The sequence below is a fragment of the Lycium barbarum genome, chromosome 6 (genome assembly GCF_019175385.1).
Source record: "Lycium barbarum isolate Lr01 chromosome 6, ASM1917538v2, whole genome shotgun sequence".
Taxonomy (NCBI): Eukaryota; Viridiplantae; Streptophyta; class Magnoliopsida; order Solanales; family Solanaceae; genus Lycium; species Lycium barbarum.
Window position 1 is genome coordinate 82856843 of NC_083342.1, and position 18989 is coordinate 82875831.

At 36.7% G+C, this 18989-nt stretch overlaps 1 protein-coding gene across 3 annotated transcripts; it reads right to left on the reverse strand.

Annotated features, from left to right (window-relative positions):
- Positions 1-596: 596 nt before the first annotated feature.
- Positions 597-15132, reverse strand: LOC132644399 (subtilisin-like protease SBT2.2). 3 transcript variants are annotated; one of them, XM_060360994.1, is made up of 10 exons: positions 14662-15123; positions 14000-14153; positions 13502-13890; positions 10900-10995; positions 10198-10270; positions 9485-9767; positions 6716-7035; positions 6298-6568; positions 5892-6173; positions 597-1148 (listed from the first exon to the last, which is right to left on the reverse strand). In XM_060360994.1, the coding sequence occupies exons 1-10, from the start codon at positions 14859-14861 to the stop codon at positions 727-729; spliced, it is 2490 nt and encodes an 829-aa protein (XP_060216977.1). In that variant the 5' UTR covers positions 14862-15123; the 3' UTR covers positions 597-726. The 3 variants fall into 3 exon arrangements, with proteins under 3 accessions (XP_060216977.1, XP_060216978.1, XP_060216979.1); XM_060360995.1 differs by having other exon boundaries at positions 14000-14136; positions 14662-14848; XM_060360996.1 differs by lacking the exon at positions 597-1148 and adding an exon at positions 1178-2504 and having other exon boundaries at positions 14662-15132.
- Between the last annotated feature and the right edge of the window lie 3857 nt (positions 15133-18989).

Sequence of the window (18989 nt, forward strand, 5' to 3'; positions counted from 1 at the left end):
GAAAAAAAAAATTAATGCCTTCTTAATTTTGGAAGGAAAAAAAAACAGTTATGATTAAAAAATTAATGTGATCACACGGAGTCATAAAATTATAACCACTAATAACGCTTTGTTTATTATTTGATTTTTATTAAAACTCTAACATTTTAGAATAAATATGCATTTAATAAATTATTACTTGTAAAAGAAATTCCAAATTGCAATAATTTCAGTAATTTCAACTGAAAAAATTAAACTTCAAGATACCGTCTTGAATTTTCAGTTGCTCTTGATTGAAGTGAGGCAAATTTGACATTTTTTTTTCAAATTCAATCTCATTACACATACATTGTACTTATCTAAGTTTATTTGTTCAATTCCGCAAGTCAGACCAGACCTCATCATTTTACGTGCAACAATCAAGTTCGATGGAATAGACTCACCATTCATATAAGTTTGAGCTTGCATTTTATTTTAAAACATTATATTTTTAATATTATTTACTACCTCTATCTCAATAAAAAAGTTTGAACTGATTAAGATGGGATACACGTGCTTTCCACGTGCAAAGCACGTGTCCAAAAACTAGTACTAAAAATATAAAGGAGTGATTGTGATTTGAGGAAATGAAAATTATGGGTATTTATCATCACTTAAATAGATACCTGCATTACAAACAACATTTACAGAGCCCAACACAAATAAAAAAATTGGATACCTAGCAAAATTACAAGATCAGAAGTATCATCAGCTGTTAGTTGAGTGGTATGAGATTTTTACTATGACTGACAAAGGAATGTTTAAAACATGACCTCGGTTGCCTAGAAGTCCAATTCTTCCAAAGCTTGGTGTTGTACTATTCATGGTAGCATTGAAGAACACATTCAAGACCTGCTGCTGTCCACTTGCAATAAAAAATCGCTTTGGGGTAACCTTAACAGAAACTCCATTAGGTGCACTCCAACCGACGATATATGTTTCGTTGCGGGCTATGTTGGTCAATGTTCTTTGAACTTTTCTTGATTGGTTCAGCTTTGATATTGTGATTGAAGGCATGTTCAGATCGGTTCCATTCATAGTAGATACCCCGCAGCTCTCACCAGTGTAGTTTAGAAGAACAGCAGCTGATCCATTTATGCCACAGAGGAACGCCACGTAGTCGTCATAACCTACAAATCAGATTATAAGGTCCACATCTAACAGAAAATGATGTGCCACAATGATGACTTGTTTTCGGAACAATTTTAGTGATTAACTCTGCGGTGAACTGTTCTCAGACCAATTTTAGTGATTAACTCTGCGGTGAACTACTCTCAATTCTCATTTCAATCAAATCACTCACGTAGTCCTTTAAATGAACCAAATCTTATTTTAGAGAACATCAAATTTGAACTAATGTGGGGCAAGAATTGCAGTATGATGAGAATTAATCAACAAAATAAGCAAATTATAGTTTGAACTAAAGATGCAAAAACTTCCCAGAGAAGGTTTGCCTGACCTAGCTCCCAATGGCACTCCTTGCCAAATGGATTGCCTTGCCTAGTCTTTGTACCAAGAAACTTTAAACTTATAGTAAAGACGTCTCGATTCTTAACACCCTACACTTGTATAAAGATCAATTTGAGAACATTCATATCATTACAAAAATGTTATTTATACAAGATTTGATTCTAAACTTCAGGGACTAAGAAGGTTTCGTCTTATATAGAGGTTGGAAGAGATTCCGCATGCCATAATTTTGAGTTTCCTCATGGAAACAGGAGGCGTAGACAGAGACAATATGGAGAAAAATAATACGGAAAAGGATCATATTTGCCCCTGTACTCTTCAAAAAGGGTTATACTTGCCCTTCGTTATACTTTTTTGATGTATTTACCCTTACCGTCATACTTTAGGATCATATTTGCCCCTCATCCGTTAAATCCCCATGTCCCGCCTTTATTTTCCTACATGGCATCTATGTGGATTTCTTTTTCTCCCAATTTAAATATGATCACCCATTTAAAATAGTTTAACCCGACCAACTAACTAAAATAAACCGAAATCCTAATTCCCAAACCCAGCACTCGTCCATCTCTCTTCTCCGGGGCAGCTCCATGTTTTCCGGCGAGCAAGAAATTCTGGACAGTGAGTGAACGAAACTATAGCATTCCGATAATTCTTGTGAACAAATTCAGTATGAAAACCCCATAGTTGCCAATTTCAGCAATATCACCATTGCCAATTTCTACTCCTTCACAGCCTAATAATAATCCAAATCCTAACTTACCACCACCACCACCTACTGATAATCCTAGCCCTAATTTAGCGCCACCGCCACCAGATACAATGGTTTCCTTGCCGCCGCCGCGGTTACATTAGCTCCGCCGCCAACATTGAGCCCTCCAAGCCCCGTGACAGCGACTCCAGGTCCAGAGCAGATTTTTTCTTCAGACAATTTTGATGTAATTCCATTGCAATTTTAGTCTCGTCAATCTGATTCTTAGATTTTTCTGCTAAGCCATGTTTAAATCTCATTGATTTACCTGCACCGGGAAAAGAAAAAGGAAAATAAATAGTGGACTTGAATTACATTGAGCATTTTTCCTACTGTCCAGAATTTTCTCGCTCGCCGGAAAACATGGAGCTGGCCCGGAGAAAAGAGATGTACGAGTGGGTGGGTGGCCCGGAGAAGAGAGATGGACGAGTGGGGTTTGGGATTAGGATTTCGGTTTATTTTAGTTAGTGGATGGGTGCGCGGGTTAAATTATTTTAAATGGGTGATCATATTTAAATTGGGAGAAAAAGAAATCCACATAGGCACCATGTAGGAAAATAAAGGTGGGACATGGGGATTTAACGGATGACGGGCAAATACGATCCTAAAGTATGACGGTAAGGGTAAATATATCAAAAAAGTATCATGAAGGGCAAATATAACCCTTTTTGAAGAGTACAGGGGCAAATATGACCCTTTTCCGAAAATAATAATCCCTCCGTCCTAATTTATGTGGCACCGTTTGACTTGGCACAAAATGTAAGAAAGAAAGAAAGAAAGACTTTTAAAATTTGTGGTCTAAAATAAACCTCACAGTTGTGTGGCTACAAATCATTTCATTAAAGGTAAAATGGAAATTTTAAAGTTAAGTTGTTTCTAATTATGGAAAGGTAACATTCTTTTTAGGACAGATAAAAAGGAAAGTGTGCCACATATATTAGGACAGATGGGGTATAGGCTAAGGACAAACATTAACCACTTGCTTTCTTCTATCTAGTTGTGTCTGCTTCGCCTTTCCGTGGTGGAGTATGGATTGACACATTCTACTTGATTCCACTCAAGTGTCTTGTATGTATCAATCTCATTTAGATCATGAGAATCTTAGAAAAATACATTATTAATTCCTTTGGTGCTTCATTGCACACGTTCCCAATGCGGATGATCAGAGGTAGACCTTTAGCTAGCAAAATCTCCTGGTTTAAGCCGGATCTCGTTGGGGGATACACATGTTTTCTTCGTGAAGTATCCTGTATCCACTGAGCTTATTAATAGAACAAGCTATTCAGGAACACGTCACTATTAGAAAGACAGGACTAGATTAGTGGACTGAAGAAAGATTTCAAGTCTCCAGTCAACCTCATCTGTCAATCCATCAGAAGAAGACATGTAGATCGATCAGGTAGAATTATTAAGGTTACTTTGTTCTCACTTAAGTCTTAGTCAAGTGTGTGTTGTCGGTAAGTGAATGTCAATTACCAAATTTTTCATGTATTGATGGCTTCAATAATTTTCCTTGTGTCTTGTGTCTATCTGTATCTCTATGTCCCGTGTACCAAAGGAATATCAATTATCGTATACTGAAGGATTTTCTGACCTCTATATAAGAAAAGGAATACCACAAAGTCCCAAGGGAGGTTTTATGGAGATGCTTGGGATCTAGAGGTGTACTTGTGGCCTACATTAGAATGATTAAGGACATGTACGATGGAGCTAGGACCGAGTGAGGACAGTGGGAGGAGACTCAGAACACTTCCCAATACAGATGGGCTGCACAAGGGATTCTCAGCCTGTTTTTATTTGTCTTGATGATGGATGAATTGACATGCATATTCAAGAGGAAGTACCATGGTGTATGTTATTTGCAGACGACATAGTATTGCTCAATGTGACACGCGGCAGAGTTAACGATAGACTGGAGATTCAGAGATCAACCCTAAAGTCTAAAGGCTTCAGGCTGAGCAGGACTAAAACAGAGTACATAGAGTACAAGTTCAGTGTCGCATCATAGGAGGCGGATGGGAAAGTGAAGATTGATACACAAGTCATCCCCAGGAGAGGAATTTTTAATTATCTTGGGCCTATAATCCAAGGACATGGGGAGATCGAAGAGGATATCGCACATCATATTGGAGCGGGATAGATGAAATGGAGGATCACATCCGGTATCCTATGTGATAAGAATGCGTCACCGAGAAGGTAAGTTCTATAGAGTAGTTATTAGACCGACTATGTAGTACGGGGTGGAGTGTTGGCCAGTCAAGAACTCGCACATTCAGAAGATGAAGGTAGCAAAAATAAGGATGATCAGATGGATGTGCGGTCATACAAGAAGAGACAAGATTAGGAACGAAGATATACGAGGCAAGGTGGGAGTAGACTCCTTGGTGGACAAGAGGTGGAAAGTAAGGTTGAGATGGTTCGGGCATGTGAAGAGAGAGAGCACAGATGCCCCAATAAGGAGGTGCAAGAGGTTGGCGGTGATAGATTTGAGAGAGGTAGAGGTAGACCAAGAAAGAATTGGAGAGAGGTGATTAGACAGGACATGGCATATCTTCATCTCACTAAGGACATGACCCCAGACAGTAGTAAGTAGTGGAGCGTTCTCTCTCTTCCCAACAGTATAGCAGGGTTCTAGTCTGGAGCACCACTATGTTCCCTTACCAGTATTATTATTATTATTATTATTATTATTATTATTATGCTAGCATTATTGTATTCTTTGATATTATTACTATTGTTGTTTGTTTTATTTTGGTTAGCTCTAATATTTTTAGAGCCAATACTTTCTCTCTTCAATATTTGCATCATAACTTTTTACTCTTGCATTTCATTCAAACCATGGTCTGGAAAAGCCAAGGGTCTATTGGAAACAACCTCTTTACCTGATAAAGGTAGGGGTAAGGCCTGCCTACACCCTACCCTCCCCAGACCCCACTTGTGAGACTATACTGGATATGTTGTTGTTATTGTTGTTGTTGTTGTTGTTGTTGTTGTTGTATATAAGTGTGTGTTAGTGAAGTTCCGAATAAAATCTTTTATGAGATATCCTTTTTTTTTTTTTTTTGAATAAGATATGAGATATACTTTCTGCAATAATTTTTTTTTTTTTTTTTGATAAGGTAAGCATTTTTTATTAACAAATGGGAAAGTCCCCGTATACAAGCCGTATACCAAAAGAGGATAATCTACACCAAAATATGATTCTCAACAAAAGAGATCCAATCCTCTATACAAATAGGGACCTCATAAGTACACCAAAAGGAAACTAGAAATAACACACTACTTTGCAGCTTTACAAAATCTTGCTCCGCCCATTATTGCCCGTTAATACGAGTGTGATGTGTTAAGAATCACAGTAGACGTACATACTTTAATTCAAAGATTGTGGGATAAAAACTAGGCCAGGCAAATTATTGGCTAGGAATGCCGTTGAGGGCTACCCTAGGCGTTTTTCTTTGGAAAACTTTCGCATCTATAATTCAAACATAATTCGTCTACTCAATTCTCATCATTCCACAACTACTCTCATCCCTGAGATTACGAAATCTGTCATTTTGAAATAATAGAGTTCAATAACAGGCTAAAATGCCAATGAACAATAGTTCGTCCTAAACACCCTAGGCAGAGAAATCAAGAAGCAAAGAGGCTCACTTACTTGTATATAAAATAAGGCCTGGATCCAGCGCTGCAGTAGCATTCACGAATCCGCTTCCCATGTCAAAAGGTGTTGCAGGAGACTGATTCATATCTGGGTTAGCATATGCGCGCTGGGCTAGTATAGAGCCCCCATATTTATTATGGAGAGAGGCTGTCGTAGAAAGTGCAGATCCAATTGCAGCAGGACTAAAGGTGGGAAATTTTTGCTTGATCAAGGCTGCTAAACCAGCAATATGAGGGGCAGCCATGCTTGTACCAGACATCATTGCAAAGTTTTCTCCTAAATAATATAAGTACTTAGGTCAGTAATTTTTAAAGGCATTATATTGCTTTATGAGTAACCCCATACTTCTAGAGGTAGTCCTTGAGTAACCTGTAAGCCTTTTTTAGTTCTTGTGACCTACCCTGAAATTCAATTGATTCAGCACCACGGGAACTCCAAGCAGCCCATATAGAATTTCCTGGAGCAACTAGGTTGGGTTTCAATATGTCTGCATTATCAACAGAACTGTCTTCTGGGTCTGGTCCCCTCGCAGAATAATACATAACCTTCGGAGCAGATAAGCTGAAATTTGCTTTTATTCCCCCCAAAATACAGGCAACTCCCCCGAACTTGACAATTTTTGTTGTAGTTTCATCTTTCTCAAGAGAAGAATTGTAGTACTGAAGTAAAATCTGCCAAATTAATTAAGATCACCAAATTAAAATCAAAGATGAAAACTGCTGTGCACATGTACCAACACTCACAGAATGAGTAAACATGTAACAAAAGAATTTTACATGTTTTTACAATACTAAAAGCATTTGTACATCCAAACTCACTTTTGAATCATCTTGAGAAGGGATTATAATTCCAGGCAATCTCATTGGAACTGGATTAAGTTGAAAGGTGATAACAAAAGGATCCATGGCGAATACAACTCCAGCTGCACTAAGGTTCTTAGCAGTTTCTGAGGCCTGTTCGATGGTGGAAAGTCCAAGCACAAACCGGATGGAGTAGCTACAAATCAAAAGATTCCCTTGAATGAGTGTTTGATTGAACTTACTCGCATCTTGGCATTCACTAACATACATATCTTTAGCAGCTGTGTCATTCAAAGCATGAATTGCAGAAACCAATGTGTACATGTCATCTGTTCCAGCTGTATACAAAAACAAAAACAAAAACAAATTAAGCTAACATCACAGGAAACTCCTTTAAAGGTAGTAAAGAAGTTTAGTTGGTCAAGGGTACAGTACAGCACTAACTAAGGACTAAAGTGCCGTTTCAGTGCATCCAGAAGAGAGAAACTGGAAATAAGGTTGCAACATTTGAGTGATTGTATCGACTGAAAATTCAAGGACTTATTCTCAAATAACCGCCCAAACCCAACCCCACCCCCACCCTAGACAAAAAAAAAAAAAAAAAAAAAAAAAAAAGCTTTTACAATTCAAAAAATCATAATTCACCAATGCCAAAATTTACCACAAAGCACATGCCTAATTAGGTGTACATATTTTATGGACGCATCAGGGAAAATCTCTGGCATCTAGCTTAGCAAACATTTTTTGGGAGATATTACAGGATGCGCTTCTGAAATCTGAAAAAGAAGCTACAGTATTGAAGAAGAATAACAGCATGAAATTTATGTTGTTGAAAATTATCAACAAGACTATCTCCAAGGGAATAGTTCTAGGCTTCACTTTCTTTAACAACTTCAAGAGCACAGCCTTCCTCAACTTTAAAGGCAGTCCTGTGATCTCATTTCACATTCTCCACTGACTTTGATAAAGGTATAATTTTTGGTATTACCAACACATAATAAGAGATCATACTTCATTTGTCCGGAAAAGACAGCTTTACTTTTCTTTTCAGGTAGTCCTAAATGGCATCTGCTTCCCACAAATGTAAGACTGTTCACCTTTTACTTTCTCTTTCCGTTTAAAAACCTAAAATAACTAAATAAACGTATTTCCTTTCTAACAATTTAAACTTTTAGATGAGACAGTTCACACCATTTTATGTGGTATTGGAGCATTTTGGGTCTATAATAAACATGTATTATATCATCTCTAATAATTCAAACTTTTATTCGAGGTGGTTCACGTAATATAACATGGCATTGGAGCTTTGTTGAAAATTAACTCTAGTTCCTAGTGGTGCAATCACTATTCACGATAGCAATATCTGGGAGAAGTATCCTATTAAATTGTAAACTACCTTATCTAGCTTGAATTGTTAGAAAGGGCCCTTTGGTGTACTTATTTTAGTTTGGCCACTCTGACGTGTGGGTCTAATTATTTTTCTTGGGCTTAAGTACATAATATTATTTTGCTGATAGGTGGCAATGAGGCTTGAATTCAAGAGTTTTGCATGCTTTAATACCGTGTGAGAGAAAAGAGAAAATATTAGAAGAAAGCATGAATAACTTACGCCTGAATGCTAGTGACGCACTTTACAATGTATACAGTAATTTATCTAATGTGGCACATGACCTGGACATACTTTACGTAGGTCTAAGTCTAACTGTTTACAATGTATACAGTAATTTATCTAATGTGGCACATGACCTGGACATACTTTACGTAGGTCTAAGTCTAACTGTTTAATCAAAAGGTAACGGATCATGTTTCAATCCAGAAAGATATCGAACATATTTAGAAGCACCTTTAATATTCACTTGGGGAAAGCCCCTAGGTCTAAATCTAACTATTTAATCAAAAGGTAATGGATCATGTTTAATCCAAAAAGATATCGAACTTATTTAGAAGCACCTTTAATATCCACTTGAGAAAGCCCCTAGGGGTTAGCTCGATTGGCAAATGTTGAGGGCTTGTGTCTTAGGTCACAAGTTCGACCTCTGCGCCAAGTGAACTAAGTCCAGTATTTAAATGGAGAAAGGTAGAGGGAGTGAGGGACAGGCACATCATATCCCCGAGCTTCGAAGACTGCGGTTAGCCCAAAGGGTTGATTTCTCAGTCACAAAAATATATATACACTCAATTGAGAAATCCAGTTATTGAACCTGTCCTCGTGCCTCACAATTCAGATGCATCCTTTTACGAGTATAAGGTATCTACACATATAGATTGACACGAAGCATAGAGGGCTAGTTTGAATACTCGTAAAGAAGGATCGACATCTGTCTTCCTTATCAACTAAGTTCTCTTGATAGGTACTAACTTACCTATTACTGCTCCTACCAGATCCAAGAGGAGCGACGCTCCATTTGAGAATCTATTACTCATTCTTCTCTAACTTGCAAGGAATTTCAGTCTCGAGAGGGAGCGCAATAATTGACCTAGAGTTGCATAAATTATAATTAGAAGTCCCAATAGAAAATTACTTAATTTAGTGCAGAGCAGAATAATTGGGGGGACGTCTGCGACCACTAGTGCCGTGGTTTGGCCACGGGAACTGATCTTTGGGGCCACTTCCCATCAAAGAATTACGTAATCTTCTCTACTCATTAACTTCTTCTACAGTCAATTTAAGACAAATTAAATGGGAGGGGAGGATTAAAATAATGAGATGTTTGTGGATAGAATCATTGTCCATTAATATTCTCAAAATAAAATTAAATGCATCAATCACCAAGGAAGACTACTTACGTGCGAGTCCAACTCCAGATATGGTGATGTGGTTGCCCAGCACTATAGAGTTACTGTAAACCCTGTCATGGGTTGAAGCACCAACACTGAAGATCCATGGGCTGAAGGAAGCAACACTCTGAGGTGATGGTCCAGTATTGCCAGCTGCTTGTACCACAAATATGCCAGCTTTTACAGCTGACAGCAAGGCCATGTCTATCGGATTAAAGAAAGTTGCCAAACCAGGAGGACGCCTGTTTGGAGTGATTGATAAATTGATTATATCCACGCCATCCTGGGCTGCCTATAATTGTAAACAGACAAGTATCAGCACTGAGGAATTATGTTTTCTTCCTTTTTCTCTTTTTCTTCGGTGAATTAATCGCTTCTTAAGCATGAAGGGCAAATGGATATGCCATCCATCTATAATAAAAGCTTGACCTGCTTTCCATTCCATTCTGTTCCAAAAATTAGACCTATTTCGATAGATGAAACTTTCTTTTTTATAACCGAGATATGAAACTTTTTTCACCTTCCAACAAAATTCAAATCTAAACTAGTATTTGGCTACTATTTTACGTTACTGAAACATGATGTGACATTTTCCCAACATCTGCAGTATATCTTTCTCCTTTCCTCTCTTTATTCAAAAGTCAAAAACAGGACATGCATCTTTTCTCTTTAGTCTTTTCCTTTAAAAGTTTTCCACTCTCTAGCCAAACATGAAAAGCTACCTGGTCTATCGCAGCAACGACATCTGCAGCAAAGCCACCGAAACTCTTGTATAATGCCTTGTAAACTGCAATACTAGAAATATCGGCATGTAATCAGTATCTGCTCTAATACTAACTTTTAGCAGAGAGATATAAGGTATGGAAATTAAATCCTCGTCTCAATCTTTATATTAAAAAGAAAACACTGGAGGCTTGAGTAATGAGCCCTTGGGGAAGTTGACAAGATCGATCAGTAATAGTAGTAATTTCCCCAAGTGCTCAGAACTACTCAAACACTTCCTAGTGCTCCAGGATCCCCCTCCCCTCAACAATGGGGATTCAGAATTTCATAACTTCGCTAATGTCAGAGAACAGGTGTGCTAATTGTAATCTTTGGTTAACTCCTGAAAAAGTGATCGGAATCATTTTGATACAAAAGATCCTTTCTGTAAAGTTAAATTGTCAAAAACTCTTGCATTGAGAAGGTGCTTGGTTAGAAGTCACTACAACATCAAACACCTCCTTGCATGCACATTTAGGCCCACAAAATACACACGACGAAGGGCTTATAGAAGGGACGAAAAAGAACTAATGCATAAGTTGATTGCAATACTGTGATAAACTAAATTATTAGTGATGATAGCTACATGGTTGGAATGTCAGATTGATATCGCCATATCGGTAAAGCAAATATGAACAGAAAAATTAACTTTAGATTCTTACTGTGAATGAGGAGCCATTCCACTAGCATTTCCAAAGTTATGTCCAGCTACAATAACGGGGATCCCATGGTTCCCTGCCGCAATGGAAGCTGTATGCCTGTATAATTAAGAAATTCAAGCCACTTGGTCGTAGATGCTATTTCCAGTAACTTAAAGTTAACAGTAAAGACAATTAAATTCTCAACAAAACAAATTGATGATATCAAGAAGGTTCAAATCAAGCAAGGTCCAGTGTTGTCAAAGGCGCGCTTAAAGCGCGCTTGAAGCGAGGCTCAAAACATGTTGAGTGCTCCTCCTCGCTTTATGTGCGCTTTAGTGTCGTCATCAAGGTTCTAAGACATACTTTTCCTTGCCATTGAGCGCCTCTTGAAGAGGTGACACTAGATAATTGATATTTCACTTTATCGTAATGTTTTTACAATTTCTTTGTCCATATATTTTATTATTCATGCTTATTATTAGTCTTGGACTAAACATACATATATTTGTAATTTTGCACCATTGCGCTTTTTTTCACTAAAGCCCATGCTTTATTTTCGCTTTGCGCTTAAAGCCCCAGCTAACCTTAGAGCTTTTTTGCGTTTTTCGCTTTTGATAACACTGGCAAGGTCCTTTCTTTTCTTTCCATTGCTTTTCTCTTTTCGGTGTGTTTTTGGAACCTTGAGAATCAAACTGTGGTTGTTCAATTACCAATTATTAGTATTGAAGAGTCCCATATCCGATAAATAAGGGATAGGTAGTCTCCTTATATGGACTTGGACAATCCTCCCGTCATGAGCCAGCTTTTGGGATTGAGTTGGGCCCAAGATGCATTTCTTTACATGGTATCAGAGCAGAACTCATCCCAATTATTGTGTACCGATGATGGGCCCCTGTATTAAATTGCCCACGCACCAAATGTCTAGCCCTGCGCGTGAGGTGGGGTGTTGAAGGGTCCCATATCGGATAAATAAGGGATGGGTCTCCTTATATGAACTTGGACAATCCTCCCCTCATGAGCTAGCTTTTGGGATTGAGTTAGGCTCAAGATCCATTTCTTTACATGGTATCGATGCCTAGCCCATACGATGTGGCCCCCCGGACCGCGAATGTGCATGTTCCAGATGTCCAATCCTGGGCGTGTGAGTTAGGTCCGGTCCATTCTTTACCCGGTATCAAAGCCGCTACCATCTGATGTGGGGCCCCAGACCGCGACAGGGGTGATGAAATACCCTCGGTCCATGAATGTGCACGCTTCAGATCGGACCATGGAAGTCCGGATCTGGGCGTGGGGGTGATGAAAGGAATGGGAATCCCACATTGGATCGGGATAAGAACTTTGGATGGACTCCTTACATGACTTAGGAAATCGTCCTCTCTTTGAGCTAGTTTTTGGGGTGTGAGTTAGGCCCGGTCCATATTTAACAATTAGTCAGACAAAATATTTTGATATCAGGTAGTTGTCATCAAATAAGACATTGGCATCTTCTTGTGTCTGTTGAATTGTATCCTTTTGAAATAAACCCCCAGCAAGTGAATTCCATAAGAGATGTTGGCTATATCATCTTCCCCATTGTGCAGACTGCACCACATTCTTAGAGTTTCACGGAGATGCTCAACTCTTGATAGTTCCATGAATAATCCATTACGACCACCAAATAAGAACTTTAGATATCCTAAAAGAGACATCAGAGAGGCCTTGATCAAAAATTGCTAGTCTGGGGTAGGTCCATAAAGTTTCCTCCTTTTTTTAATGATAAAGTACGCCTGAGATGAATTTAAATGAAGAAACATGGTCAGTGAGGATTCATATAGCCCAACCCCAACTTGTTTGGAACTGAATACTTGTTTTTGTTGTTGTTTATAAAGTAGGACTAAAGTTCCATATCATTGTCATGCATGTATTTGAAGATGAAGGTAGTTATGAAGCTGAGTTTTGGGGTTCCCACTAGTTTAACTTCGGATAAGAGATTATTTTACAGGTTTAACCAAAAGATCCAAAATCTAAACCTAAAGGAGAGACATATCAACTGCTTTATAAAATGCCTGATGCAGGCTTTCTTAGGAACCTACTGTAGCTTCACCTTCAATTTCAAGGTAAGGTCAAAAAAGATCAAAGTTGGTAGGATGCAGAGAAACAAATGATTTGTACAGTTAACATGTAGTTTGAAAATCTGGAAAAGAAAACGAGCTATAACCGACCAGAATCTGGCAATTTTCACAGAACCTATACTTCAGTATTTCCTTCACCTGTTTCAATTTTTTTTAAAGACAAAAATCCCAAAGGCCAGTGACGCACGGTTGGACACTCTGTGAATAATGGCCCCGCCCCTCTATCTTTCTCTACTTAAATACCCGTCTTTTGCTGGCACAATGGCGTTTGACCAGAATACTTGAGCATTTCCTTCACTATTTTGAAGTTTTATTCTTACAAAGAAAAGTTCGATGACCAGAATTCATATATAAAGGAGGTGGATCGGCAAAAATTATACACTTGAGAAGAAATGAAGAAACATATTGATTATGATCAAGAGCTACAACATTCAGCGTGCAGATTTTGAATACCGAATAAGCCTACAAAAAAAGCTGCTGTGAAAATGCCCCATATGACAGAGAACACTTACGTTCCATGACCATCACCATCAAAAGGAGAAGCATAGTCCTTAGTTGCATTAAATATCCCCCTGGTTATAGCAGATGCTGCAAAATGACGGGCACCAACAAGCTTCCTGTTGCAAGATCCGGATGGAAAATCAAGAGTGACCTCACAAATGCCAGAGAAGTGCTCAGGAACAGGATATGTTTTCTTATCATTGAAGCTGGGGTGTGTAGGATCAATTCCAGTATCAATGAAACCAATTACAACGCCTTCCCCGGCGGTTTCATATCCACCTTCTTCAGCCCATGCCCCGTGAGGTAGACCTAGAAACTCTGGTGTGTGTGTGGTAGCAGTCCTGACTGAGAAATCCAAAGCAATATTCGACACCTCTCTCCTCCTTGCAAGCTTGAATGCCTTCTCAAATTGATCACATTCACATAAGATATGACATGTAATGACTTAACTATGTATGGCATGTCAAAGATAAAAGATAATTCTAATTTCTACATAACTGCCAACATACCTGCTGGGGTGTTACAAGCACAGCAAATCCATTGATCAAGTAATGGTAGCTGTATACTTTTAGATACTTTTCTCCTCTTAACACCCTCCTCAATAAAGAATCATGCAGTTGAGAAACGTAGGAACCATTCATGAGATCTATATGTGAAATATTGCTGATTCAGAAAACAGTTATCAGTAATATGACTCACTTTCAAATAGATAAACTAAAGTCGAGAAAACAAGAAGCTGATAGGAGAATTGAATAGGAATAGACCAAAATGCGATAATTAGGTAAATCTAAAAAAAATTATTACGGTGACTTTTGGATAGTAGATGCACAGCTCAAGGAATCTAGCCACCAAAAATGTAAAAGTTCCCATCTTATGAATTAAGCTTCATTCCATGAGAGTCCTTACATAATAATGCATTGCATTCTCATTCTCATTCTCATTCTCAATCAACCAAAACACTAAGACACAAGCAATCAGATAAATTTCCCTCCTCTAGTACTTGAATAATTACAAATGCTAGAAGACAAGTGGATGTAACAACTATTACTAGGTTTCAATACCAAAATAGTTGGGGTCAGTTGTATGAATTCTCAATATGGCAATATCCATATGAAGCCATCTAATTAAAAAATTCTGAATATAATGTGTAAAACCAGTTAAGAAATAGTACCTTGGTTTGTGGAATCTACTAAGTGTTCCTGAACCAGCATTTCTGATCAACTTGAGTTCTTGAGAAATTGGAGCTTGTTTCAGAGTCACAATATACATTGCAGCATTCTCTTGAGACCAACCACAACCCACAAAAATCCCTAAAAATACTACCCCCACCATCACCAAGAATCTGTCCATTTTGAGCATTACCCTCCTCATTCAAGAATTAGACAAAATTAAAGTCCTTATTTTCACCGAAAACAACTACCCATTTGCTTCTTCAAGTACCAACCAAAGAAGAAACAAGCGTACAAGAATTCTAAAGGGTACAAACCAAGCTCAAAAATGAGAGAGGAGAGAGAGACCTGCATTTAATAAGCTGAAGAAGCCACTTTCTTGGATGCTGTGCATATGAACGTTTTGTTTATTCATAAATAAATAAAATTTCCTATACTATGAACCAAAGTTGCATGAGGAAAAATTGAACTTTTTGCTTTTGTTTTTGTCCTTTTTCTGCTGTCTGATTTACTCACATGTCTTCATTATTTGGTATAACGGTTATATTTATCAATAAATAATTTTCTGTCCCGTTTCTTATGCTGAATACTATACTATAGTATAGCCTTAATGCATATGCAGCCTTCTAAATTTATTTATTTTTTATTTTAACACATTAACTAAATGTTGTATCTCTTAAATTTCTGAACTCGTCCTCAAAGGCAGTGGCGGAGCCACTCATGGCCAAGGGTGGTGACCTGCGCACCCTTGGCTGGAAAATGATACTAGTATATGGATTAGATATTATAGTTAACTGGATATAAATTAAATTTTGAACACTTTTAAAATAGTTGAGATAGATAGCTTAGAGGTAAAGGGTGTTCAATTTTACCTAAAAGTCATGATTTAAAGTTTGCGTCAAACGCTGGTCATCTTCATTCTTTAAAAAAAAACATACAAACAATGTCAGAAGCTATTTGGTTGATTTGTATTTGCACTTATTTTCTTCCATGTTCTGACTAAACTTATTTGTATTTGAGTTATGATTTGCATTTGGTTTATTCCCATGTTGGTTTGGAGTTACGTTGGACTCATTTGTTGAAGCTTCTTTAGTCTTTCTTCTTTCCTTCCTATTTCGTAGAAAAGAAGAAGACGTATTGTTAAAAAGAAAACAACGAGATCTAATAGCAAGTTAGCTACCACTTATTTTATTCTCTTTTCTTTTTAAATTGCTTATGTGAACATTTTAATTATCCAACTTTGTTCTCTTTCTTTCTTCTTTTTTTTTCAAAGAAAATTAATTAGTCGTTATCTCTCGCTTTGTAACATTCTCAGAATGCCCCTTGTTATTCTCCACTTGTGGGATTACGTACATTGGGTATGTTGTTGTTTGTTGTTGCTGTCATTTGATACTGTAATCACCGTAAGAGTTTTCTAGCAATGAAATTTATCAAGAATAACTTGTGAAATCAAATGGGCCAAAAAATTTTAGGAGGGTATGGAGGACTCATATTAGGGTAGAAGGCTAGTAGGTAGTCGCATTTATCCTTTCTTACGAGTAGTTATATTGCTCTATAATTTCTTGTCTCTTGATTTCTACGAGTATTTGTTGGTTTATAATGGCTTATTTACTTTCATTGTTTTCATTTTCATAATTGCTTTGATTTATTTGCCCATATCTGACCTTTCATGTGCCTTTTCTTGAGCCGAGGGTCTTCTGGAAACAGTCTCCCTACCTAAGGTAGGGGTAAGGTCTGCGTACATTCTACCCTCCCCCAACCCCAAGTTGTGGGATTCACTGGGTATGTTGTTGTTGTTGTTGTTGTTGTTGTTGTTGTTGTTTGTTGTTGTGTGCAGTGATGATGTTAAAAAAAAATTCGTTGCACTCATTCATTGCAAAAAAATTATATACTCGTCAACATTTGAACAATCTTACCAAAATTTCTGGCTCCGCCACTGCTCAAAGATGCCTATCAAACTCTCTAAATCTGATTTTTATTAGAAGCAAAAAATAAATTGTGGTAATGAAGGTCAAGTAATATTTTAGACGTGTGGTAAGCTATTCTTTAGGTCATGGATGTGTCGGTTTCTGTTGGGTCTGCTCTTTCACTACCAGCTTAATTAAGAGCTTACTCTTTTTTTTCCTCTCAATTGTTGTTAATCTTAGCTAAAAAAATGGCATAATTAAATTAGAATATACATTAGCATGTTGCTACATTGAAGATACAATATTATGTAAGTCAGATTGTGTTTGATAGACACACTTAAGGACGAGTTCAGGGGTTCAATAGGAACAATACTTAGTTGAGGTGCCAAAATAAAAAAAATAAAAAAAATGATAAGTTCAGGAGGCTAGATATGCATTAAGCCTATAGTATATGAAAGAAAACTTGGGGATTTCTGAAATTAAATGAAAAAGTAATATTTTTGGCTTCTCTGAGTATTTACTATTATGAATTATTTATTCAGGTTTCTCGTTGTTACTATAAATTGCTGGCACTTCGACGAAAGACCAAGTATGTTTGACCAAAAGGCGATTGTTACGAATGCTGTTATTGCATATTTTTCTCCTAACTAATTCAATCTGAGTCACCTTATAATAGTACCGAGAAAATGAGATTTCTTACCTTCTTACAAATTTAATTAAAGAAAATAATGTTTTTAAATTTCTTATGTATTTTTTCAAATCTTTTGTGTAAAAAATAAGAGCTTTTGTAAAAGGTCATAAAATTAAAAAATGTTTGTCAAGGGCTAAAAAACTATTCTCCGATAGTACATGTGTAGTTCTCATTTGTCTACCAATCCTTTTAGATTTGGCACACTCCTAAAAAGTAATTAATAAAATAATAAATTTACTACATCATCCTTTGAATAATAAATTCAATATTTTGGGAAATATATTGGAAAAGAATTATAATTATCAATAAGGGTAAATTAGAAACTAAGCGATAAATTATGCTTGAATTTTAACTATTAAGTTTACTTATTTTTATATTTTACAACTATTTAATAGGTCTGAATAGACCTGAATAATTAACTTCTATAACAAAAATATCATCACGATGTCTATTCAAGGATTTCTCACCATTATCCTCAACCACAACTACCGTTGCCGCCATCACGGTCAGTTGTCACCACCATTAGCTAGTATGTACATTATTCATCATCCCAACCACCATTACAACCATCAATCATTGTCGATAATTATCAGCAGGGGCGAATTTAAAGATAAAATTTGAGGCACGTGAATCCATAATCTCTCCATAAAACTAGCTATTTTATGTATATGTTTTTTAAAATTGGTATAATATTACTTGTTGGCACTCATGGTACAAAAAAGCTAAATGGTGCACTTAGTTAAGCGTTGAGTTATTTGCCTAGAGGACTAGGAATCAATTCCCACTTAATTCATTTCTTCTTCTTTTATTTTAGTGGTGCACCCATGGCCTAGATTCCTAAATTCGCCTCTGATTACCACCATCAACCACCACTATATATCGTCCACTACTATGATCGTGCATTACTACCATTAGCTATCGCTATCGTTCACAACAATTATTAGTTGTCACAACCAACTACCGAGATCAATAATCATTCTTAATCACTATTGTCAGCCACCATCACAATTTAACTACTACCCGACACAACCACAAACGCTGGACATCACCACTATCAACTGTCATATTTTTCAATTTTTTTTATTGATATAGTCTTAAATTAATTTAGTATTTTATTTAATTTTTTAATTTATTACTCCTTTATCCCAGTTTATGTGTTATAGTTTGAATTTTGAAAGTCAATTTTTTTAATTCTGATCGCAAACTTGGACATAATTTTAAGTTTATTGAAATAAAGTTTACATGTTTGAAAACTACGTAAAAAGTACTATAAGTCACAAATTAACAATTTAAAATGTATATGAAAAATTACGCTAAGAAGAAAATTCATTTAACTCTCGAAATTCTAACACTGCCACAATTTGAAATGAAGGCAGTAGCTTTTTAATAAAGACAAGTTTTATAAACTTAAATGCTAATAAAATAATCGTTTATTATTCAGAGCTTAATAGAACACTTTAACATTTAGATACGTATTCAAATTCAAGCACCTAATTAATCTTCATACACATATTAATATTCAAATATGTACTCAGATTCAAACGTCTTAACCTTAATAAAATAAATTAGGAGTAAGTCCCAGATTCATATTATATCCGTGTTTGACTAAATACTTTCTTTTTGGTTCAACTTGACTAAATACACTATTTAAGAAATTAAAGAAGACTTTTGATATGTAAGCTAAATATAATAAAACGTCTTGAAATAATTCTTATAAAAGCTTCTAATATGT

Bases quoted from the DNA above. Each gene is read 5' to 3' on its own strand.
- LOC132644399 (XM_060360994.1), bottom strand. From the start codon at position 14,861: ATGAGGAGGGTAATGCTCAAAATGGACAGATTCTTGGTGATGGTGGGG. The intron at 14,154-14,661 runs GTACTATTTCTT...TTTCTGAATCAG, and splicing joins AGTAGATTCCACAAACCAAG to CAATATTTCACATATAGATC. The intron at 10,271-10,899 runs GTAAGAATCTAA...CGATATTTCTAG, and splicing joins GGAATGGCTCCTCATTCACA to TATTGCAGTTTACAAGGCAT.